The 26,321-nt window shown below is 44.2% G+C and overlaps 1 protein-coding gene across 1 annotated transcript; it reads left to right on the forward strand.

The window, feature by feature from the left end:
• Positions 1-1,913: 1,913 nt before the first annotated feature.
• NABP1 (nucleic acid binding protein 1) lies at positions 1,914-24,135 on the forward strand. Its single transcript, XM_073546696.1, has 6 exons — positions 1,914-2,413; positions 2,584-2,722; positions 11,833-11,904; positions 19,594-19,684; positions 22,448-22,487; positions 23,317-24,135. Exons 1-6 carry the CDS (start codon positions 2,323-2,325, stop codon positions 23,496-23,498), a joined length of 615 nt encoding a protein of 204 aa, XP_073402797.1. The 5' UTR covers positions 1,914-2,322; the 3' UTR covers positions 23,499-24,135.
• The last annotated feature ends 2,186 nt before the right edge of the window (positions 24,136-26,321 follow it).

Raw genomic sequence — 26,321 nt, forward strand, 5'->3', positions numbered from 1 at the left:
CTCCGTACACCTCGTACACCCAAGGCTGTGCTCCATACACACACGGCTCTGCTCCGTACACCTCGTACACACAAGGCTGTGCTCCATACACACACGGCTCCGCTCCGTACACACACGGTTGTGCTCCATACACACACGGTTCCGCTCCTTACACCCAAGGCTGTGCTCCATACACACACGGCTCCGCTCCGTACACCTCATACACACGCGGCTCCGCTCCGTACACACACGGCTCCGCTCCGTACACACACGGTTGTGCTCCATACACACACGGCTCCGCTCCGTACACCTCGTACACACAAGGCTGTGCTCCATACACACACGGCTCCGCTCCATACACACACGGTTGTGCTCCATACACACACGGTTCCGCTCCTTACACCCAAGGCTGTGCTCCATACACACACGGCTCCGCTCCGTACACCTCATACACACACGGCTCCGCTCCGTACACACACGGTTGTGCTCCATACACACACGGTTCCGCTCCTTACACCCAAGGCTGTGCTCCATACACACACGGCTCCGCTCCATACACACACGGCTCCGCACACACACGGTTGTGCTCCATACACACACGGTTCCGCTCCGTACACACACGGCTCCGCTCCGTACACCCAAGGCTGTGCTCCATACACACACGGCTCCGCTCCGTACACACACGGCTCCGCTCCGTACACACACGGTTGTGCTCCATACACACACGGTTCCGCTCCGTACACACACGGCTCCGCTCCGTACACACACGGTTGTGCTCCATACACACACGGTTCCGCTCCTTACACACAAGGTTGTGCTCCATACACACACGGCTCTGCTCCGTACACCTCGTACACACAAGGCTGTGCTCCATACACACACGGCTCCGCTCCATACACACACGGTTGTGCTCCATACACACACGGCTCCGCTCCTTACACCCAAGGCTGTGCTCCATACACACACGGCTCCGCTCCGTACACCTCATACACACACGGCTCCGCTCCGTACACACACGGTTGTGCTCCATACACACACGGCTGTGCTCCATACACACGGTTCCGCTCCGTACACCTCATAGACACACGGCTCCACTCAGTACACCTCATAGACACACGGCTCCGCTCTGTACACCTTGTACACACACAGCTCTGCTACATCAACCCTGTAACCCCTCCTGACCCCACACAAACTTCCTCTCATCCAGCACCATGACAACCAGCACAGCACAGTCCTCCTGCACACAGAGGCTCATGATCATGTGACCCCTCACTCCTCTCCTCCTGTGACCTCATCACAGGTCCCGTGCGCAGATATCAGCTATCCTGTCAGGCCAATTACAGCCGATCAAAGAACGGAGCTGCACAGCCAATGAGCGGCTACAGCTCCGCGACAGGGCCCCTAAGGCCTCCGGGCCCCTTCGCAGCTGTGACCGCGGTAGTCCCGCTCTTGCACGTATGTAACATGTGACGTGCTAGGAGCAGGTCCACACGTGCAGCACCATGACCGGTAGTGCCTAGCTGAGCCGCAGCACGGAGCGCCCACACATCTGCTCTCACACCCTGACTGACTCAGAACTAAGCTGAACGACTGAATCAGGAGTGAGAGGACAAAAGACTAGTAGCCACGCCTCTTTGCCGCCGACTAACCAATCAGCGTCAAGCATTTCAGTACACTCGTTAGAAGAGAACAGGCAGATGCCGGGGACTGTTCCATTCGCTCGCTCGCCGCGCCTAACGCTACATTTCAGATAATGCCGCATGTCAGAGTGTTAGGATGATATAACTAGTGGTGAGCCAAATATTAATACAGAATGGCGTATAGTTCTGTTTAATACGAGTTATATATACCCGAAAAAAACGCATTATTACTGCACAATGTTTCCACCTCGGACCCGGCGCAATGGTACAACCCACATATAAATAGAGGTTGCGCTGCACGTGTTTGCAGACGCTTGTGTGGCGCGGAGAGAGAAGGGTGGCTGTGAGGTTGTGTTAGCAATAGAGCAGGTTTAGAGGGCACAAATCATCGGCAGGGGCAAACATGCGACATTAGCTGCTTGCGCTGACGGCGGCAGCCCGGCTTTGTCGCTCATATAGGTGACCCTTGCTGCGACGAGCGCTGACCTAGCTGTGCCGCTAGGGGCAGCAGTGTGCTCCTCGGAGTATTCCTGACCTATATTCTGGAGGCATTTGTGCCCGGACTTTTGAATTAGTCCCTTTTTGTGGTGGCAGATCAGCCCCTGTGATCGGCTGCGGGAGGGTCATAGCTCCACGTGCACAAAGTGCGGTTGTCAGCAGAGCTGCTCCAATAAGTAATGCTTTGTGCTGCTCATAAATCACCATGAACGTGCCAAACGACTCATACGTGTCCATTAAGGACATTAGACCCGGGCAGAAAAACTTAAATGTCATCTTTATTGTCCTGGAGATAGGTAAGTGGGCTGCAGGGCTGACCATGCCCCAGTGCTGGGCAGACAGGTGGCACTGCTGGCTGTTGTGCCCTGATATTACAGCAGGTCGCTTCTGGGCGATCGCAATTGTCGTTTTTTTTTTTTCCATGACTAAATTCCAGTTTTGTTTCCCATTTCAATTTCTCACACAGGCAGAGTTACAAAAACTAAAGATGGGCATGAAGTGAGGTCCTGCAAGGTGGCAGATAAAACGGGCAGCATCACAGTCTCAGTGTGGGATGAAATTGGAAGCCTTATTCAGCCAGGAGACATAATTCGCTTAACAAGAGGGTATGTTATAATGACTAGGCGGTCACGGGCTGCTCATGGATGTGTGCGGCTCGGATGTGGCCTCTGACCCCTACATTCCTGGGAAAACCTAAGGGGCAGTCAAGGCAAAGCATCTAGATATCTGCTTCAGGGCCCATTCTCACGTCCGTTTAAAGGGAATCTGTCACCTCGTTTTTCGCGTATAAGATGCGGCCACCGCCATCAGGGGCTTATCTACAGCGTTCTGTAATGCTGTACATAAGCCCCCGATGTAACCTGAAAGAGAAGAAAAGCATGTTAGATTATATTCACCCAGGGGCGGTCCGGGTCCGGCGCCTCCCATCTTCATGCAATGACGTCCCCTTCCTTGCTCCTGTCGCGGCTCCTGCACAGGCGTAATTCTCTGAGCAAAGTACTTCAGTGTGCAGGCGCCAGGAAAGGTCAGAGAGGCCCGGCACCTGCGTACTGCAGTACGTTACTCTGCCCTCAACAGGACAGATCAGTACGCCTACGCAGGAGCCGCGACAGAAGCTAGGAAGAGGACGTCATCGTATGAAGGTGGAAGGCGCCGGACCTGCAACGTCCATTGGACCGGACCGCCCCCCCCCCCCCCCCCCCCCAGGTGAGTATAATCTAACTTGTTTTTCTGATCTTTCAGGTTACATCGGGGGCTTATCTATAGCATTACAGAATGCTGTAGATAAGCCCCTAATGGCGGTGGCCACAGCTTATATGCGAAAAATGAGGTGACCGATTCCTTTTAAGGACAGCAAATACGGACACACGCACACACACACTGTATTCCGTTGTGGTGCGCTCATGTCAGATTTTCCCATAGACCATGTGTCTGTGTGAAAAACCCACCACAGAATGTCCTTTTTTCTTTTCCACGCACCACAGACTATATGCGTGCTAAACACAGATGGGAGTTGGAATTGGCCCCTGCTGTCTGTGTTAAATTAATAAATAAAAAGTGTGACGTCCCCCTTCATTTACATAACCAGCTGAGGGAAAGCAGACAGCTATGTGCTGATATTAATATTTTGTGAAGGGGCCAAAAGCCACGAAGCTTCCCAGTCTATTAACATAAGCTCAAAGCTGTTTGCTTAGCCTTTACTGGTTATTAAAGGGGAGAACAAAAAAAATAAAAAGACGCTAGGTCCGCTCTCTATGCTATATCTCTTGCCCTTAGGTTCCGCTCTTCCTACTTGCCCTTAGGTTCCGCTCTTCCTACTTGCCCTAATGCAGTGGCAAGTGGGGTAATAGTTGTGGGATTGAGGTCAGCTGTTTTATGTTCGCTGACATCAAGCTCAGGGGTTAGTAATGGAGTGGTGTCTCTAAGACCCCCCTCATTACTAAACCCATAATCAAAATTAATAAAGACAGAGTAAAATCCTTTAATTGAAATAAAAACTCCCCACCCTCTTTTACCCATTTATTCACATAAAAATAAAGCCAATTCACCTTTTCACCAATAATCCATTAATGCCCATGTCCCACGACCATTCGGATGGTTTGGTGAGCGGTCACATCAGTGATGCGACTGCTCACCTCGCCAGCTGGAACACACTGAGTTGAGCATGAGAACGTGGCTATGTGTGACCAGCGGTAACCTTAAAAAAAAAAAACAAAAAAAAAAAAAAAACACAGCCAGTCACATGCAGCTGCGTTCTCGTGCTCAGCTCAGTGATGTGACCGCTAGCCAAACCATCCGGATCATTGTGGGACAGGGGCATTAACGGATTGTCGACAGAAAGGTGAGTATAACTTTTTATATTTTTTGGTGAATAGATGGGTAATAGAGGATTGGGGAGTGTTTATTTCAATAAAAGGAATTTACTGTGTATCTGACTTTATTAAATTTGACTATGAAGTAGGTTTTGGGATGTCTTATAGACCCCTCTCCATTATTGACTTCTTGGCTTGATGTCAGCAATCCTAACATAACACCTGACATCAGCTCCACAACTATTACCCCACTTGCACCACAACATGGATGCACCATTTCTGGGACGGCTGAGCGCTGATGTTCTTAGTCTGGTAGGGGACCAATATCCGTGACCCTTTACCATACTATTAATATCAGCCTGCAACTGTCTGTTTAGCCTTTTCTGGTTACAAAATATAGGTGGGACCTCATGTAACTTTTTTTTTTTTTTTGTGTAGGGGGTCCCTCCTATAATAAGCAGTAAAGGCTAAGTAAACCACTTTGAGCTGATATTAATATCTTGGGAACTTTTATGGCTATTGGCCCCTCCCCAGAATGTTAACATCAGCCCCCGGCTGTCGGCTTTCCCTCAGCTGGGTATGAAAATTAAGGGAGACCCCATGCTGTTTTATTTATTTAAACAATAAATACAAGAACAGAAAAATAAGAAAGCAAAGCACTGATTAGAACTCAGATTGAAATATGTCAGTGTATCTAGTTCTCCATCGGCATATCTCTATCTTTGAATATCTTTAATACAGAAAACTCTTAATTTCCATGCTGCATCTCATTCCATACATGTCACACTGGCAGCACACGGACCACTGATCTTACCAGGACTGTGTTGTGTTTTTTTTTTTTTTTTTTTTTTTTTTGAAAGGAGGTGGCTGACTGCCTATATCAGTGGTTGAGACACGTCCCTTCTCTCTCACATCTGACGCTTACACTGGAAAGTGGGCTAACAAGGCCATAGAAATGAGCAGGGAGTCAGCCTGCCCCCTTCACACAATGGGTCTGTCATGTTCCGACGCAGGAAAAGCTGTTCTGTGTCTTTTGCTGGGATGAAAGCAAAGCTGCTGGGACCAAGGCTACCTGTTGAGGGCACGTGGCCTATTTGAACCATATTAGGCTAGATTCACATTATGGGCCCTATTCATTAAAGGGTTTGTCTGGTCTTAAGCTACAAGTCTGCAGTCACATTTATGTGTCTACAGACTTGTGAATCCTCACACCGTGCATGCTATGAGGATTCTCTGGCTACAAGAGCGGTGGGCGCATTACTGCAAGTATACAATAATAATCTTTATTTATACAATTTCCATACATGCAGTCCACGTGTCAACTAGATGGGCGCGGCCTCGCTGAATGCAAGTGTATTGAGCGAGGCTGGAAACAGTCTAGTTGGTATGTGGTCGGGAGGATGCAAATCGCATACTTGCAGTCACATGACCACCCGCCCCCTGCACAGGAAAATCCTTGCAGTGCATGCAATGTGAGGACTCGCAAGCCTGCAGTACATTTCAGCCTTGGGCTGGGATCACACATGCAAGAAACTCGGACAAGTCTCGCATCTTAATACCTGGCACTTGGGACCGGAGCGTGCAGCTGCATGTATTTCTATGCAGCCTCATGCTCCGCTCCCAAGTGCTGGCGGCAGTGCCGGGTATCAAGATACGAGACTCATCTGAGTTTCTCGCATGTGTGATCCTGGCCTTAAAAAGGTTGTCCACTACTTTAACATTGATGGGCTATCCTTAAAATAGGTCATCAGTGGAGGTGCGACACCTGGTACCGCTGCCAATCAGCTGTTATTGAAGGCCGCTGAAATGGATCAGTTATGGTGCGGCACGGTGCAGCTGCGTTTACTGTATTGTAGTCGTAGCCAGGTACTGCAGATCTGCCCCCAATTTAGATCAATAGAGGGTGGAGGTGCAGTACTTGCCCTCGGCCTCTGTACAGTAGATGGAGCTGCACTTTGCAGCTCTGAAACGGGTCAGCACCGGACGACACAGAACAGCTTATCTGCAGGAGTGTTGCAGACCCCATGCCAATCAGACATTGATGACGCAGCAGCGATATCGCTACATGTGATACTTACTTCCGACCGGCTCCCCTGCTGGCTATCGCTGATCGCGCGAGATCGTTCACGTCCATTTCTCGTCGTCTGCTTCCTGCTGGCACCGACGAGCGAGCCATGGACGCGGGCGGAAGACGGCGGTCATTGCTTCGTCTGAAAGGTAAGTACGACCGCCGAGCATCGCTACATCGCTGGTGAGATCTGCCCGTGTGGCGGCTCACTAGCGACCATTTAGAGATGCACCACGATCCTGACCGGGTCATATCGTGGTCGGGATCGCTGGTGCATCGCTAAATGTAAAGAGGCCTTAAGGATAGCCAATGAATGTTAAAATACTGAATAACTTCTTTAATGACGGGGCGAGGTGTAGTAAGAGGTGCCTGAGTCATTAAGAGGTGCACATTCCCCTTGATGAATTGGACGCATATTTACATGTGGTGCGTGCCATCACCAGAAATATTCTCCAAGCACAGATTGGAGTAAGATTTCTAGCACATGTTCCACCACGTATGGTCGTGAATTAGACTTGTTAGTGTTGTCACGCCTCTGGCCACCCATGCTCCACCTACTGCGGCAGAAGTGGCGTGAAAATGCCAAGTCGAAATTTTTTGTACAACTTTGTAAAATTGAAAAAATTTTGCACAACTGAAGTGGTTTACTCTAATATTTGTTTTAAACACCTGTGTCTGTGCCTCATTTGCTGTCCTATCAGGTTCGGTCATATGATGCCTAGAGAAATGGGATTCCGACTCATCCATTGTGTATAATGAGGAAAACTGAATCCAAAGTCTGATCATTTTTTTTTTTTTTCCTGACATTCTGTCTTATGTCAGAAACAACAGCGCACTAGTCCACACTACACCAGAAAAAACTAAAAATGAAGTCCAAAATTGCCGACTTTGGAGTTCTGATTGGCTCTGTCGGGGTAGCACTGCAATCGGGGAGGCTGGCAATTGGCTTTATTTTACATAGAAGAAATAGTTTGAGTTTCATTATTATAAAAGTGGAAATCCCTTTATGGGGGAACTCTGATAGAAGCTTGGGGTTCCAACAAAGTATTCTTTAGTATTTTTTTTTTTTTTCCTGATTTTCATAATGAAAATTTGTTTGCGATGTATATTTAAGCTCCTGCTTAGTACTAGAATTCATGGCCCATGTATAGTGTGCTAGAAGTGGTTATGGTCCCTCTGGTCTCGCACAGTAAGTGTTAGATGTGTCACCAGCCATGGTAGACGGTGGCTGACCCCAAGTACTGAACATGGGTGTGCGGGTACTTAGCTGTCTGAAATGATAGCATGGGGTGAGGGCAGTATGGGACTTTGTTCCCTGCTGTAGATTTTTATCATGGGAGTCCTGGTAAACATAATGCTATGAGAATTACTATCTTTACAGCAGAGATCGTGCTGATAAGGCCACATGTTTGTATTAAGGATCTGCGATGTACACACACGTAATGCTGTGTAGTCCTGTTCTACCCCTGTTTCTATATTGAAGCACGCAGTCTGTAGGGTTTTGTTGTGTTCCATCCCATGTCCTATTATGCAGGTCTTCTGCCCTATGAACATTGCTGCAGTTGTCCATTGCCACCAATCGAGTTTCGCCTGTCATTTTTCAGGGGCTCTTGGGGGAGAACAATATGGCTACCTGATTGGTTGGCACGGGCAACAATTCCACTTATTTTGCACAAGGCTCCTAGGAGGAGGCTATGCACAATAGCACAGGGTGCCGCTGCTTCTGTCGGGACTTTGTGTGTTGCCATAGGGGTTTTTGGACTCCGCCATGTTATGTGCATGGACTCTGATCCATAGTGCTGTTGGGGAATTTTTATTCCCTCCATTGCCCTATCTCTTCATCAACAGATTATTGGTCGTGCCTGTAAATGGATGAGTGCAGAGAATTCTCCTGCCGTGTTGGATAAGGGTACGTGCACACGCTGCGGAATCCGCTGCGGATTAATCCGCACGGATTTTGCAAAAACCGCAGATAATCCGCAGGTCCAAAGACCTGCGGATTATCTGCGGTTTTGCCTGCGGTTTGGTCCTGCGGATTCACTATCTCCACAATGGTGGAGATAGGAACCCGCAGCGGTTTCCGCAGAAAGAATTGACATGCAATTCTTTCTGCGGATTCAAAACCGCAGCAAATCCGCGCGGTTTTTTCCGCAGCGTCGGCACAGCGTTTTTTTTTTTCCCATTCAAATGAATGGTACTGTACACCGCAGCTAAAACTGCTGCGTGTCCGCAGCGGCCAAAACCGCTGCGGAAATGCAGCGGAATCCGCAGCGTGTGCACACAGCCTAATAATGACATTCCTGCTTACCCTAAACATGGGCGGTTTTAACTCGCTTATAATTACTAGACATGTTTATAGAAATTGGCCAGACGAGCAATGCAGAGTTTCAAGGGGTCTATAGGTGATTTATTGATAAGTGATGGTTCCACTTGTGGGATCCGCACCGATGGGCAGAATGGGCACTTTTAGAATAGTGGCAGATCTAATGCCCAACTGCTGCTGCATTCCTCCTCTAAGCAGGGGCTCCTGGGGAAAAGAGTGCGACACTCAGTTGGCCTATAGGGATTGTATGGGGCCGCAGCGTCCATGTCTGTGCACCACCGCTCCGTTCTCGTAGGGTTAAAACTGCCCATTTTGCCAATCAGTGTGGGGTTCCTTCTTTTTACCAGATAACCCTTTTGATCGTTTATTTTTATATTCTGTAAATTGATGTGTGCTGCCGTGACACTACAGCTCTCCTTGCGGTAACTAGGATGCCAATTTTAATAATTTTCCCAAGGGTATTTTCCTATGAAGTCAGCTTCTTGTGCAGCATGAATCATGTGAAGGAAAGACCTGTTTAATAGACTGGTACAAACACTGAAGCATCAGGATCTGCTGGGTGACTCTTGGTATGTGGGGAAACATTGCACACATGGCAATTCCCTAATGTATACGTATTTCCCTGATCCTCTTATGGGTGAGCTGTCCAAACCTAAAGGAGAACCGCTGTGTATATACAGTATATGGACACATTTATTGCTCACCTACAGGAGCTTTTATGACATCCCATTTTACATCCATAGTCATTAACCTGGAGATGAAGGCCCCACCATGCTCTGCAGCCAAAACAACTCATGCTCTTCTGGGAACATTCTCTAAAAGCCTTTTCTTTTGCATCTGTGGGAATATTTTCCCATTCATCCAGAAGAACACGTTTCCATTGCTCCAAAATCCAGTAGTGGCGGCCTTACACCGTTCCATCTGACACTCGGTGGTGTAAGGCGTGCAGTTGCATGGCCATGTATACTTTGCCAAGAAGCTCATGACGCACCATTCTTGTACTGATGCTAATGCAGAAGAGGTTTGGACCTTTGCAGTTAGAGACAACAGGACATGGATGACTTTTATGCACTGTGTGACTTAGACCAGTTAACGTCAGAGTGGAGCTGCTCAGGGATAACACTTTGTGGCCGAGCTTCTGTGGTTTTCAAATGTTTCAGCTTTTTCATATTCCCACTCAGGCCTCAGTAAGCCATCAGATTATTCTCATACGCAGAAATTTATTTATTTTTATCATCACTGTTTTGTCTCAGATTTCCTTCATCTGGGTGAGACCTTACAAACCCATGTGTGAATGTCACCTTAAAATGAATACATGTTTTACTAGGGGGCCGTCCCACCGATCGATCTATCATGTGATGATCTTCTGTATAATATATCCCACTCACAGATGAGACCACATGTCTAACATGACCGGTTAGCCGATTGATCCATGTGGCAGAGGTATTTCATGTGATCGCTTCTGGGGCTGTGGTTGCTGATGTGCATCTAAACAGGATCTAGCACAATTGCTTCCTTTTAGTGTTCACATAAGCAAACATGGTGAGCGATGTTCTCTCCGGCTCGCCTATTATGGCAGCCTGGCATGAGTTAGTACATGTTTCACAGTGCAAGCTAAGCACATGGTCTGAGCAGAAGAATGACTTATTGTTCGATGCTGCGCTGTAGGACAATCGGTAAAGAGAAGCCTGTATTACTCTAGAGGCCGGTTTGGCTGTCGGTCTGCGGGCACTTTCCTTATAGTGGAGATATTTAATGAATGCGTCTTCGGCATTACTTTTAGAACTATTTAAACTATCCACTATATGGTATGTGAACGGTGCACATCTGGACACCTCTGTTTAGAGAAGCGGACAGCAGGATTAACCCCCTATTAACTAATTAAAGTGTTGCATTCATCATGTAACACTGATATATAAGGGAAAGTTGCCAGCATAATGGTAAAATCAGACTTGTACTCTGCTGCATACTCTAATTGGTGTGACTAGTCGTACAGACGAGCTGTAACGGCGGAGCAGCCCAGTCGATCGATGTCTCGCTCACGGAGGCTTGGTTATACCCTCTATAGTGCCCCCCCCCCGCATCCTCAATGGTTGGAATCGATGGCGCTATATAAGTATATAAGTGAGATAAATAAACATCAACGTTTTCTAGAAATCGGTGTTTAATGACAGATGCAGTGCTGTATTTAGCTAATGGGGTAAATCCTGCTGTCAGATTCTCTTTCGGGCGATTTATTGGAAATGGCCAAGTATAAATCTGAAGAAAGAAGCCCCTTCACCAATTTAAGAGTAAGAAAATAACTTGGGAATCAGCATGTCATTATCAATGTATTTGCTGCATACACTTCCAAAAATTTTCATCAAAATTCCTTTGAGGGCTGCGGAGAAATCCACAGCAGCACATTTACATAAAATCGTGCTGATTTTGGCACAATTTTTTTATTTTTTTTTTTCTAAGTGGCATTCTCATATTTCCAGTAACACTAGTTGCTTCCATTAATGAATTATCGACACGTGCAGTAGTCTCTTGTCTAGACCTTTTGTGGGCCAGAGAAGGGCCGAATGCCGTGCAGTCTCCAGCTTGTGGTAGTGTCCCTGCTGATCTGTGCTGCGTAGAGCCCCTGCCTCTGTCCTACACCCTGCACATGGACTGTAGGACATCGGAGTCCTGTCATGTGTACTTCTCCTTGTCCTTTCTTGGTAGGGGAGATATTTCTGTCTGGTCAGACAAACCCGTGCACTTTGCTTTGCCCATAACAAACTGCTTATGATGAGTGATAAGAAGCTGCACCGTTAGAGCTCGAGCCCTCCAGATATTGCTGTTGTGTCAGAATGAGACCCCGGCTGGTGTCGACTTCTTTATGACAAACTGGATTGGATCTCAGTGAGAAAGTTCCCTTTAGAAATGGGATCCAATACAGGTGTTTGTATTTACAAGGATGTACGGATATTAATTTCTGGCTTTAACAGCTATACGTGAACATAAATATCTAACCTTTCTGTCTTTAAGGTATGCGTCATTGTGGAAAGGCTGTCTAACACTGTACAGCGGCCGAGGAGGGGAGCTGCAGAAGATCGGAGAGTAAGTACCGCGCTTGTCCTCCACACCCGATGCCCTCGCTGAGGCTCTCTCTCCCTAAGCGAGCTAGAATCTCCAGTGTTTCTCTAGCATTTTGGTGCAAGTGCCTCGTATTCTTTCATTTTCCTTTTTTATTTAATTCTTTATTTTACATACACATAAGCGATTGCAGAGCCTTTTATGATTGCTTTATCATCCATTGTAGTAACTTGTGTTGCACGTGGAAATTAACGCTCAGTATATCATAGAAACCTAAAAAGTTCTTCTCAATTCTGACATGTGCAGATCCTGCTAGAGAGCAGAATAGGGGTCTCTGGACCCCCCACTTCCCTTGTGATATGGTCACTGTCCACTGACTCCATGGGGGGGGGGGAAAAGACCATATACGCACAGCTCTCTTCACTCTGAGAGTTGCAGAAGTAACTGAGCAAGTGTGCGGAGTAGGTATACTGATAAAAGGGAGCTGTCACTTTGCAAAAAAAAAGCACTTTTTTCCCTGCAGATATGGAATCAGTCTGCAGGTGATCCGCTTAGGACTTGTGCACATGACCATATAACTCGGATGAGAGATCTGGTTACAAAAAAACAAACGAATTGCACTTGGACCAATGTTATTCAATGAGGCAGTGCAGATGAACGAACCGCAGCATGCTCCATTTTAGGCCATGTTCATACATTCAATATTTTGTACCTTTCTTTACCTCAGTATCTATAAGCCAAAACCAGCAGTGGGTGATAAATGCAGAGGTGGTGACGTGTTTGTTATACTTTTCCTCTGATTGTTCCACTCCTGGTTTTGGCTTCCAAATACTGAGGTAAAATACTGATGCGTGAATTTTGGCCTTACTCAGGAAATCTGAGACTCCTCCATTGAAGTCCGAGTGTGAGGAAAAAACAATTGGAAGCCATACAGAGCCACAGTACAGCATCCGATTTTTACGGGCTACATTACAATTCTGTAACATAAGTGACTATACAGTTAGGTCCATATATATTTGGACAGACAACATTTTTCTAATTTTGGTTCTAGACATTACCACAATGAATTTTAAACAAAACAATTCAGATGCAGTTGAAGTTCAGACTTTCAGCTTTCATTTGAGGGTATCCACATTAAAATTGGATGAAGGGTTTAGGAGTTTCAGCTCCTTAACATGTGGCACCCTGTTTTTAAAGGGACCAAAAGTAATTGGACAGATTAAATAATTGTAAATAAAATGTTCATTTCTAGTACTTGGTTGAAAACCCTTTGTTGACAATGACTGCCTGAAGTCTTGAACTCATAGACATCACCAGACGCTGTGTTTCCTCCTTTTTGATGCTCTGCCAGGCCTTCAGACCGAACTGTAAATGGTCCTGTACATGATTAATAGCTGCCATGTAAAAAACTGATTACATACGGGCGAAAAGTGAGGGGGAAAAAAATCGTTTGACTTTTCTGGATGAAAAGTGTGTGTGTATATGTATCTATGATTCTATGTGTGTGTGTATGTATGTATATGTGTGTGTATATATATATATATATATATATATATATATATATATATATATATATATATATATAATATATATATTCAAGAAAAAAGGGCAGCACTACCAAAATAATATAGTAGGTGCAAAACCTATTCAGCAGTGTCCAAACAGCCGAATTAACAAAAGGAAAAAAATAGGCAGCACTCAAATTAAATATGACAAAGATGGGTCACTGTTGAAACGTTGCCACCTGAGGATCAGTAAAGTATCCACTGTTTTCACATTTAATTTGAGTGCTGCCTATTTTTTTTTTCCTTTTTTTTTCTATAATAAATATATATATATATATATATATATATATATATATATATATATATATATATATATATATATATATATATACACACATACCCTCAATGCAGCCAGCTGGAGAAAACAAGCCTATTTCCTCCCAGGAGCCTTCGGCTTTCAGTAATGAGGATGTGTATGGGGCGGCTCCAGTCTGCGCTCACAGAAGCTCCCTGTTCTGTGGACGGTGACTGTAAGCACGGCCTGACATGCATACCCCATGACTGAAAGCTGGCGGCTCCAGAGAGACAGTAAGTTTGTGTGTCTGTAGCCACACTTTCAGTAAGCTGTCGCTGGCCGGCAGCATTTTCCTGCAGGTACATGGTGTTTTCTGAGGTGACATACTCCCTTTATGCTCTAGTCACAGGATGTTTATGGGTTACATCAGTGGGATGTGTCTGTAAGTCATCTCTGATGTGCCCATGACATAGGCCATACATGTTCTTTTGGTATTTGTTAGACTTGGGGTATGTGCACACGGTGCGGAGTCGCAGTGGTTTTGGCTCTGCGGGTCTGCAGCAGATTTAGGTGCGGTGTACAGTATCATTGTTTTCAATGGTAAACTGGAAAACGCAGTGCACATGCTGCGGATTTTTCCACGGTTTACAATCCGCAGCATGTCAATTCTTTTGTGCAGAACTGCAGTGGTTTCATACCTCATCCATTATGAGGTTTAAAACCGCAGGCAAATCCGCAGATAAACCGCAGGACTTTAGTCCTACGGCTTTTACTACAAAATCCGCACCACCAAAAAACTCCGTGTGCACATACCCTAACAGTTTTATTTGACAGTATTGAAAAAGGTCACGTACCGCACCCTGAAATACTGTAAGGTAACCAGATGGACTTCAGTGAAATATCCATTATGTGTGATTGTGGGCTCTCCATTCAAGTGGCTTCTAGTGGCTAGCGATCCATGGTTCAGTGTCTGCCAATGTTTCCTAATGTTACTAGTGCCACTGTGACAGAGTTGGGTAGCAGTCCTGATAAGGGGCAGACTGCTGTAGTATAAAGTCACTTCTCTGTGTGCAAAAGTGTATGTGCTTCAGGGAAACTGTCCGCCATATCGCATGTAATACATCTATGGTTGTATGATGTGAACTCTGACATTATGAAGCCAGGTTCGCATGAATGTATGTAAAATCTGTTTTGTCCAGGAAAAAAAACAGCGTTTTTTTCATCAGTATATTTATGTACGTCTGTTTGTCATATGTTTATCGCATCCTTATGTCCTTCTTTTTTTTTTTTTTTTTTTTTGAATGAAACGAACTACTAGTACCATAAGAACCTAGGTATTCATGCAGCACATTGGGCTTGGATCTATTGAACAATGTAACTGCTTTCATATATAATGACCTATGCAAGATATATTTTGAATAATCTCTCGTTACTTTTCCATCATGGTCTGTGCAGAGTTCTCATTGTTTAACCATTTCCAATCTCCACAAGAGCAGTGATGGCCGAGGCTGCCTACCTTGCTAGTGTATGAAGGTTGCACTCTCTTCTGCCCTTTTCAATAAACTCCTGAAACTTGGTGCAAGAAAAGAAGAGTATTAAAGAAGCCGTTTAGCTGCCGCTGCTTCCACCCTGTGGTGAATGTCCAGAACTACATGCTGTCACTGAGGACACTCGGCTTATGCAGGCACACAGTGAACGCAGCTGCTGTGCTCCCCCTTGCTGTCTGGCTTAGGGGTGATGGTCTGATGTGTCACTGACTGCCATAGAGTTTGTGTTTGGGGAGGCAGAAATGCTTTTGCTTAAAGGGTATTTAATATTCTTGCCGACTACTTCCTGCACAGTTTTTCTCCCAGCCACTCGCTGTGCAGAGATCAGTCATGTTAGATGAGCAGTGGTGAGCACAGCTGTGTAGGGAAAATCTCCGTAATTTAAAGTCCCCCTCTTGTAGCGTCACTGCCATCTGGTCCATGGTCACCTACAACAAATCCTGATTTCTGTATACAGGCAATGACCCCTCGCAATGCGAGCTACCACCCACTCCCCTGACCCAAGGGAGCACCCTGTAGGGCTGCGAAAAGGTACAGCCACCTCCTGCTGGCCAGATAGTGGCCGCGGTGGATCAGCTAGAAGATGCGCATGGTGACGAGACTATTTCTTTTGGGGATTTTTGTTTTGTAGGCACTGCTGTGGAGGCGGCGTCTGTTTTGGTGGCGTTGGTATTAAATGGAACGACTCCTAAAATAAATAAAAATATTGGGTACAGTAGTTTAGTGCAGGATGTGCTCAGTATTTTACATAAGAATTTGGGAAAGTTCTGAAATGTCTATTCTGTTCCTAATCTATGCCGAGACTTGAGATGGAGTGCGTTACCGCGGCGTGCCAATTAAAGATTTATGTGCTAAAGTTGTATTCCAATACATGTTATATCATAATAAGTCTGATGTTGCCATTTTACTCCAGTAAATGTAACCCTTAGGCTAAGTGCACACGTACCGGAACTCTCGTGGAAATCAGGGCTGTGGAGTCGGAGTCGGAGTCGTGGAGTCGGAGTCGGTGCTCATTTTGGTGGAGTCGGAGTCGGTATAAAATGGACCGACTCCTAAAATATATAATAAATTGGGTACAGTAATTCAATGCAGGATGTGCTGAATATTTTTTCATAGGAGTTTGGGAAAGTTATGAAATGTCCTATAAATGGCTGTTCTATTCCTGATCTAAGGCTACATTCACACACAGCGTTTTTCCTGTGTTTTTTGAGGATACGTTTTTCAGCTGCAAAAGCTGATCATCTTTTTAAAAAACTGCATCACCTGAAAGGTTTTTGAGCTCATAGATTATGTTTTCAATAGCAAAAGCAGATTAGAAATCTGCTCTATCCATTTATCCATATCTGTCTATCCATATCGTATCTGTACCAAAAAGAATGAAAACCGGGTAGTACACCAATATATATTCTGTTCTATCTAAATATCTTGATTATTGGATCATAAAAATGATTAAATGTCTGAGGTTCACATTGTACTACAATAAATTTTTCACTTAAATATAAGCAATATGTGTGGGAGTCGGAGTCGGAGTCGGTGTAAGGGAAATTGAGGAGTCGGAGTCACAGGTTTGGCTTACCGACTCCACAGCCCTGGCGGAAATTACCGCAAGAATTCCGGAATTCCATTCCGCGGGAAAATCGCATTTTAAATTCCTGCGATTTTTTTTTTTTTTTTTTTTTTTTTTTTTTTTTTTTTTTTTTTTTTTTTTTTCCCGCGGAAAAACTAGCATTTTCCAAGCGTATTTAGCTTGCAAAATGCTAGCGTTTTCCAAGCGATCTGTAGCATCGCTTGGAGAACTGATTGACAGGTTGGTCACACTCGTCAAACATAGTGCTTGACAAGTGTGACCAACTTTTTACTACTGAGGCTGCCTATGCAGCCTCAGTAGTAAAAGATAAAATGCAAAAAAAAAATAAATGGTGTTATTCTTACCTTCTGACGTCCCGCGCAGCCGTTCCCAGTAATCCTTTGCGAAAATGCCCGTAATGACGTCAGTTCTCGCGGGATCGCGATGGCGTCGCGCGAATGACCGCGAGAACGGACGCCATTGCGGGCATTTTCGCAAAGGATTACTGGGAACGAGAGCGTGGAGAGAAGCGGGAAGGTGAGAATAACAATATTTTTTATTTTAAATTCTATTTTTTACAGGGATATGGTACCCAGAGCCCGGAGGACAGTCTCCTCTCCTCCGGACCGTGGGTACCATCCGCAAATGTTCTGCTTACTTTCCGTATGGTGTGCACAGCCACATGCGGGAAGTAAGCAGAACAATGCATTCCTATGGGTGCGGGATCGCTGCGATTCCGCAAATTAACGAGCATGCTGCGTTTTTTACCGCGAAGCGATTCTGCCGCGGTGAAAACCGCAGCACTAGCACAGCATTGCGGAATCCCATAGGAATTCATGGGATGCTTATTTTTCGCGGCAAAATCGCGCGGTTAAAACTGCCGCGGAAGCGCAAAAAAAAGCCACGTGTGAACTCAGCCTTAAACATGAGCCATGTATGAGGGAGTCGTAGTCAGTGGGAGGTTTGGCTTACCAATGTTCGTGGGAATATTGTTTCCCTTTCAGGTCAGAAAGCGCCCTGTATGGAAAGCTTGCGGAGGAACACTTTTAGTTCAATTCTGTCATCCTTACTTTTTTTATTTTCTCTTCTTTTTGTAAGCTGATGAAAAGATTATAATTTTCCTTAAAGGGAATCTGTCACCGCATTTGTACCTAACTATTAATATTGGCATCCTACTTGTGTCTCATATCAGGTGCCTTGTTGTGAATAAATCCTCTTTTATCACTTTATATAAATGACCTCTTCCAGGCTGTGGGGTCGATGCTTGGAAGATAACTCTGCCGCCAGAGATTATTTTACACGAAGGAGAGTTACCAGTGAGACAAGTAACTAACTTGGAAAAGGTGATGTGTAAGGCTGCTCTCTGCTCTCCTGATATCTCACTGCAGAGCTGTGTGTGGATATAACTGACACATCTGCAGGATCCTCTCGGTTTCCAGCTCACAGGCAGACAGGGCTGCAATATTGTTACAATACAGCAGAGCTCAACAGCTGAAAAAAAAAAAAAAAAAGTTTGTAAGAAGACAAATTTCATTTCTCTTGTTCTGTGTTGGTTACTTTTCTCACTGGTAACTCCCCTTCATGTAAGTTAATCTCTGGAGGCAGAGTTGTCTCCCAGGCAGCATTCTCCTCAGAGCTGGAGGAGGTCCTTTATATAAATTGATAAAAGATTACTTCTCCACAACAAGGCATCTGATATAAGACACACAGGGAGGACTGCTCTCAGCAGTCTATAACTTGTATGCCCATATTAATAGTTGGGTCAAATGTGGTGACAGATTCCCTTTAAAGCGCTCCAAAACCAAAGCAAAAATATTGTATGTGCTGTGAATACACAATTCCTACACCTGCAATATAACTTTGGGCCAAAAACCTCATCACAGGTAACTATATAAAACCACTTGCAGGATTCTTGTAGCTTTTATTGTATTTAAAATTGATAAGCAAAATGTAAATTGCAAATACAAAGTATATACCGTATGTATTTGCATTTGGTGTTGTGGTTTGGCAAGTTCTTGCGCCACGTTGGGTTATGCAAGTAGGCAGGGGAGGAGGTGCTAATCATTTACTTCCAAATATTAACATCAATAGTAAAATCTGTGTTTTGGGTGGGCTTTTATCAAAACCTAGCATGCAGTATCTTTTGCAATTTTTCTTAATGGGCTACTCAATAGAACTTCGAACTCCTGGATATTGCTTCCATCTGCAAGGATTTTTTTCCCCAGATCTTTAGTAATGCCATGATAAAAAAAACAAAACACATTTCTGCAGCAATCTACTGCTCATAACAAATTTAAAGGAGTTCCTAGTGATGAGCGAACATGGTCAGATAAGATGTTAGATCATATTCAGGTGCTAACCGAGTGTCTTCGGTGTGCTCGAAAAATATGTTCAAGTCCCCGCGGCTGCTTGTCTCGCGGTTGTTTGACAGCCACCACACATACAGCGATTGTGTAACCTAACAATGTGACACAATCCCAAGGAGAGCCAGCACAGACCCTGTGAGAACGACGCCGGTGGTGAGTATATCTGCTATTTTACTGGGGACAAACTGAGAAAGGGTTGTCCGAGTCGTGGGCAGCCCATGTAAGAATTCGAGAATGATGCCTTGGATAAGATGATAAAGCAATCTGGCAAACCTCAATGTGTAGTTTGGTGAATGTCCTGCTCGTAGCTTAGGTAGTTTAAGGTTCCTTCATAACTGATCAGTTCCCTGGACTTGAGATGTTGAGATGGATTCTCTGCTTAGATTTGTCTTGTTCACTCTTTCCCCTTATGTCCCTTTTTTCCCTGCTCTAGGTTTTGTATGGTGTTTTCAGAAGTGCCAAACTTTAGTGAACCCAATCCAGACTTCGCCAACCCGCAACAGAAGTCAAATCCAAATAAATCCGTAAGTTATATTTTTGAAAGCAGAAATAAAATTAGTCCTTAAACGGAACTTGTCAGCCATTTTTTTTTTTTTTTTTTTGCCCACAGTGAGCATGACATTTGTACATGTCTCCTCGTCAATTGTTTTCTCCCAAACACTCTACCGGTTTAGGAAAAAGAGCTTAATACAGTTGTGGCCAAAAGTATTGACACCCCTGCAATTCTGTCAGACAATACTCAGTTTCTTCCTGAAAATGATTGCAAACACAAATTCTTTGGTATTATCTTCATTTAATTTGTCTTAAATGAAAAAACACAAAAGAGAATGAAGCAAAAAGCAAAACATTGATCATTTCACACACAACTCCAAAAATGGGCCAGACAAAAGTATTGGCATCCTCAGCCTAATACTTGGTTGCACAACCTTTAGCCAAAATAACTGCGACCAACCGCTTCCGGTAACCATCAATGAGTTTCTTACAATGCTCTGCTGGAATTTTAGACCATTCTTCTTTGGCAAACTGCTCCAGGTCCCTGATATTTGAACGGTGCCTTCTCCAAACTGCCATTTTTAGATCTCTCCACAGGTGTTCTATGGGATTCAGGTCTGGACTCATTGCTGGCCACCTTAGAAGTCTCCAGTGCTTTCTCTCAAACCATTTTCTAGTGCTTTTTGAAGTGTGTTTTGAGTAATTGTCCTGCTGGAAGACCCATGACCTCTGAGGGAGACCCAGCTTTCTCACACTGGGCCCTACATTATGCTGAAAATTTGTTGGTAGTTTTCAGACTTCAGAAGCCATGCACACGGTCAAGCAGTCCAGTGCCAGAGGCAGCAAAGCAACCCCAAAACATCAGGGAACCTCCGCCATGTTTGACTGTAGGGACCGTGTTCTTTTCTTTGAATGCCTCTTTTTTTTTTTTTTTTTTTTTTTTTTTTTTTTTTTCTCCCGTAAACTCTATGTTGATGCCTTTGCCCAAAAAGCTCTACTTTTGTCTCATCTGACCAGAGAACATTCTTCCAAAACGTTTTAGGCTTTTTCAGGTAAGTTTTGACAAACTCCAGCCTGGCTTTTTTATGTCTCGGGGTAAGAAGTGGGGTCTTCCTGGGTCTCCTACCATACAGTCCCTTTTCATTCAGACGCCGACGGATAGTACGGGTTGACACTGTTGTACCCTCGGACTGCAGGGCAGCTTGAACTTGTTTGGATGTTAGTCGAGGTTCTTTATCCAACATCCGCACAATCTTGCGTTGAAATCTCTTGTCAATTTTTCTTTTCCGTCCACATCTAGGGAGGTTAGCCACAGTGTCATGGGCTTTAAACTTCTTGATGACACTGCGCACGGTAGACACAGGAACATTCTGGTCTTTGGAGATGGACTTGTAGCCTTGAGATTGCTCATGCTTCCTCACAATTTGGTTTCTCAAGTCCTCAGACAGTTCTTTGGTCTTCTTTCTTTTCTCCATGCTCAATGTGGTACACAGAAGGACAGAGGCTGAGTCAACTTTAATCCATGACAACTGGCTGCAAGTGTGATTTGGTTATTGCCAACACCTGTTAGGTGCCACAGGTAAGTTACAGGTGCTGTTAATTACACAAATTAGAGAAGCATCACATGATTTTTCGAACAGTGCCAATACTTTTGTCCACCCTCTTTTTTTTATGTTTGGTGTGGAATTATATCCAATTTGGCTTTAGGACAATTCTTTTTGTGTGTTTTCATTTAAGACAAATTAAATGAAGATAATACCAAAGAATTTGTGTTTGCATTCATTTTCAGGAAGAAACTGAGTATTATATGACAGAATTGCAGGGGTGTCAATACTTTTGGCCACAACTGTAAATGGCTCAGCCATGGGGAGACGTGTCCTATAAGAAACCTCTCGCCATTTACTTATAAGGAGAGACCTTACAATCTGCAGACCCTGGAGGGTAGATGCCAGTGGGTGATGCTGACTAGGATCCTTTTTTTTTTTTTTTTTTTTTTCCATAAAATAATGCAGTGCTCTAAAGTAAAATATAGCTTTTTGTAATGAGCTAGGGTTTCCTGTACAAATTGCGCACAGGTTCCTTCTCCATGTGTGAGTAATGTATAATTTGTATAAAATTTCTGTCTAGCTGTAGGCAACTTTATCAGCAGCCATATAAATGGTGTATCTGCACAGATGGACACATTGGCCTGTAGTATGTCCTGTGCAGAGACTGCTGATATATATAAGGGTTGCACTTTCCTCTAATATTGTGCTTTCCTATGATGTCTGAAGCTGGTGGCAAAGTGTGATCAGAAAGGATCGGTGATGTATGAATTATTACCAATCTGGCATTAAAGGGTATTCCAAAGTTTGGACATTAACCTCTAGCCATGGGTGGTCCTACCACTCGGACCCCCACAAATCCCAAGAGCTGGAACTATGAAGAGCCCTGTGTGAATGGGGTGGTGGTCGATCATGTACACTGTAGCTCCATTCGTTCTAATGGGAGTGGCGTACCAGCCTAGCGCTGCACTGGGCTATCCCTGATGGTCCCATAATGAAAAAATCATATGAGACTTTTCAGATCCCTGGTTCTCTGGAATGGTGGGGTCCCAGCTGTCAGCGCCTAAGCGATGGAGAGGTTATCCCCTATCACTTGATCATTCCCCTTTTAAGTCAGCTGTTGACACTTTGGGGAGTTCCTCATTCCAGTTTTCAAGTAGTACCGAAAAATGGATTTTACTTCTCAATGCATTTAGGAGGGTTTGCACTTCACTTGCACATGGGTATAATAAAATGCACATTGTCTTCCAGGTACATATGGATCAAAGCAATAATTCCCCACCAAACAATGGTAAGTGTAAGACCACTTTTGTTTTAGGAATTAAACTTTTTCTACCTGCCACCAGCACTTGTAAAGTAATGCAAATACCACGTTGGAAATGCACGTTTCATTTTCATGTAAAAAGTGTTTAGAAAAGTTGTGCTGATTTCTTTAAAGGGTTGACGCACCATTTACTCCTTGCAAATTCTATCCTTTGGATAAGTGTTGACTTTCTGTGCCTTGTGCTCTCATCACTAGGACCCCCACGATCACTAGAATGGGGTGTCCAGATCCCTCCTTCCAGGAGTGGACGGGGAAGCTCCCTGTGGTCGCTATACCGCTGAGAGCTGTGTGATTCCTCTCTGCATTCAGCCACTGCTGGAACCAGCTGATGGGGGTAGGGGCTGGGTTTTGTACCCCCACTGATCTGATACTGATCATCTGGAAGATAGGCCATCAATATTAAGTACTGGACAGTACTTTTAAGTGTATGTATACAGGGGGGTTGGAACACCTCAATAAAGACACAATGTAAAATCTGACTGTTCAGTCCAAGAGGTGAAGGAGGTATTTTTTTTTTTTTTTTTTCTGTGATAAATCAAGACATCAAGTGAAGCTTGCACTTAAAAAAAATAAATAAAGCGCATAAGATTGTCATTTTAGCTGTTATATGGCTTATTGTAGCATTCACAAGTGGTGGGTCATGCTGTGAACACATAATGCAATGTCGGGCTGCACACGTTGTCATCCAAAATTTGCACTTGGCCATTTGTCAGACTGCGCGGGAATGATGGATATAGTACTGATGCTCTGCAGTTCTGGAAGTACACTATCGTAACACGTGCTTTCCTTCTTGCAGGTAATGGCTCGCAATCTGTGTCAGGATCTGCTTCTAACCATGCACCTTCATATAGTAACAATGGTCGAACAAATGGACGGGGACCTGTAAACCGGCAAACCAATGTTCCACCAGTTAATCCTGCTCCCCCAACAGCTGCCTCCATGAGCAATGGACGAGACCCAAGACGAGCCAAGAGATGACGTGTATATGTTTCTGTAGGCCCTGATAGATAACACACCAGACTCCTAAGTTGTCAGCAACCTGTGAGTATCTAGCTATGGTTAAACTACACTTTCCATCATGGACTGCCAATCTCCATCTGCCGAGGGTTGTAGTTCCCCAACAGCTAGAGAGACAGGTTGCAGACCACTGCTCTACTTGAACACTTAGTGCACTTTTATTTTTGGTAATGTGAAGAGTTGGGTTTCTTGCATTTTTTGTATTTCTGTACCTCTGTTTCCAGATGATATATGATATTACGGAGTTATTATCAGGAGACTATATTAACGATTTGGAGCAATGTATAGAATTGTGATAAATGACCACACTGGACCAAATAGGATTTGCAGACACAATCTCTTCGTAGCATAAATTGTTTCTTTTTGGGATCTTGCAATGTTCCTGTAAAAGTTGCAGAGTAAAGGGTGCATTCTGCTGGGGATTACAGAAGGTATGGAACATGTTTTACGTACGGATCTATATTCATTTATTTTGGTTAACTACGGTACACCCAATTACTGTTTGAGAACGATGCTAAGAGTGGTGAATACTGTTGTATGCCATATATACTGTGTTTCCCATAATGAAATGTTTATTAGTAAAGGTCATTTTTAATGATGCTGGTCTCCTTTATTTATTTTTTTAAGTGGAAACTAAATCAAATTATGGAAGATGCGCTTCTCTGGTGATATGTTTTGCGGTTTTAAAGAGTGCCTATTGGTTAAATTTCTTTTTAAAAAGGTGCCACCTAACCTGTACTGCAGTACAGTCCTGAGACCAAAAGGCCACTCTGGTGTAAGGGCTCAATGTAAAGTCCATGACCCCAATTCATTATGCTGTTTGCTGGTGTTCTGACATACTTCTTTGCAAAATTTTACATACATTTAAAAAAATAAAAATGCTTGGCTTGCATCACCCTCCAGGTGTAGACTCCACACTCTTTCATTTTGGTGACAGGAAATGCAGAGATGTTAAACAGCCCCTCCACTCCTATGTATTTCTGTTCTGTCTCTATGGGGCATGAGTAGGGTTTAGTGCTTCTGATTAGGTGATCACCTGAACCAAATCTTATTTCACAAAGGAAAGTATAAAAAATCCTGCTGTGGTGTTCACAATCCTCTTGAAATAGGACAAGCTGGATGGCAAAACAATTGCTAGTAATATGCCAAAAGTAATAGGAATGAAAAAATAACTTTTAACCATGCCAAAGGAGTTGAAAAAAGTCTTGAGTGCGTAAAAGAAGGGCTCAATACTGGCTTTACTAGCAGAGGGATACAGTGAGCGTCATGTTGCCTCCATCCTTAAAATTTCTAAAACTGCGGTCTATTACAACAAGGTCAAGCAGCAGACATTGAGGACAACAAAGCTACAGACCGGCAGAGGGCGAAAACGACTCTCCACTGACCGGGATGACCATCATCTTATTCGAATGTCGCTCAGCAACCGGAGGATGACATAAATGACTTACAAAATGAATGGCAAATGGCAGCTGGGGTGAAGTGCATGGCAAGAACAGTTCATAACAGGCTCCTAGAGACAGGTCTCAAGTTTTGTAAGGCTAGAAAAAAAAGCCTTTAATCAATGAGAAGCAGAGGAGAGCCAGGCTGAAGTTTGCCAAAGACAAAAATTGGACCATAGAGGGCTGGAGTAAAGTAATCTCTGATGAGTCTAATTTCCAGCTTTTCCCAACACTTGGTCGTCTAATGGTTAGTTGGAGACCTGAAGAGGTGTACAAGCCACAGTGTCTTGCACCCACTGTGAAATTTGGTGGAGGATCGGTGATGTTCTGGAGATGCTTCAGCAAGGCTGGAATTGGGCAGGTTAATCTTTGCAAAGGACGTATGAATCAAGCCGCATACAAGGTTATCCTGGAAAAACAGTTGATTCCTTCTACTCAGGCAATGTTCCCCAACTCAGGACTGTTTTTTCCAGCAGGACAATGTGCCATGCCACACAGCTAGGTCAATCAATGTGTGGATGAAGGACCACCACATCAAATCCCTGTTATGGCCAGCCCAATCTCCAGATCTGAACCCCATTGAAAACCTCTGGAATGTAATCAAGAGGAATATGGATAGTCATAAGTCATCAAACAAAGAACTGCTTAAATTTTTGTACCAGGAGTGGCATAAGGTCACCCAAAGCAGTGTGAAAGACTGTTGGAATATGCAAATAAAGTTTCCGAAAGGAGCCACCCCTTGGCTGGGTCCTTGCCTGGAGGAAGATCTGGCTAGTCCCGTGTTTGAGACTCTTAAATGAGGCTCCATGGACTTTATTTGCATATTTGTATTTCCCAGGGAGCATTGCACCTAGGATTTCACTGATTGAGCGCCTTTGCCGGCTGCCACAGTGTTTCCTTTGACTGGTCTCCCTGAGGTCAGTGATTGTTTCGTAAAAGACTGTTGGAAAGCATGCCAAGATGCATGAAAGCTGTGATTAAAAATCATGATTATTCCACAAAATATTGATTTCTGAACTCTTCCTGAGTTAAAACATTAGTATTGTTGTTTCTAAATGATTATGAACTTGTTTTCTTCGCATTATTTGAGGTCTGCAAGCACTGCATTTTTTTTTTTTTTTTTTTTAATTATTTTGGCCACTTCTCATTTTCTGAAAATAAATACAAAATTTAGTGCTTGGAAATTCAAAGACATGTCAGTAGTTTATAGAATAAAAGATACTTATGAAGAGAAAAATCAGACAAACTGAAAATTTTGCAGTGGTCTCTTAAATTTTTGCCAGAGCTGTGTATGGTTTTTTTTTTTTAATTTGATCCCCTATGACCGCAACAAGAGTGAAGGGAT

Source organism: Dendrobates tinctorius, unplaced genomic scaffold, assembly GCF_039654945.1.
Source record: "Dendrobates tinctorius isolate UK_male_01 unplaced genomic scaffold, ASM3965494v1 ptg000150l, whole genome shotgun sequence".
NCBI classification, from domain to species: domain Eukaryota; kingdom Metazoa; phylum Chordata; class Amphibia; order Anura; family Dendrobatidae; genus Dendrobates; species Dendrobates tinctorius.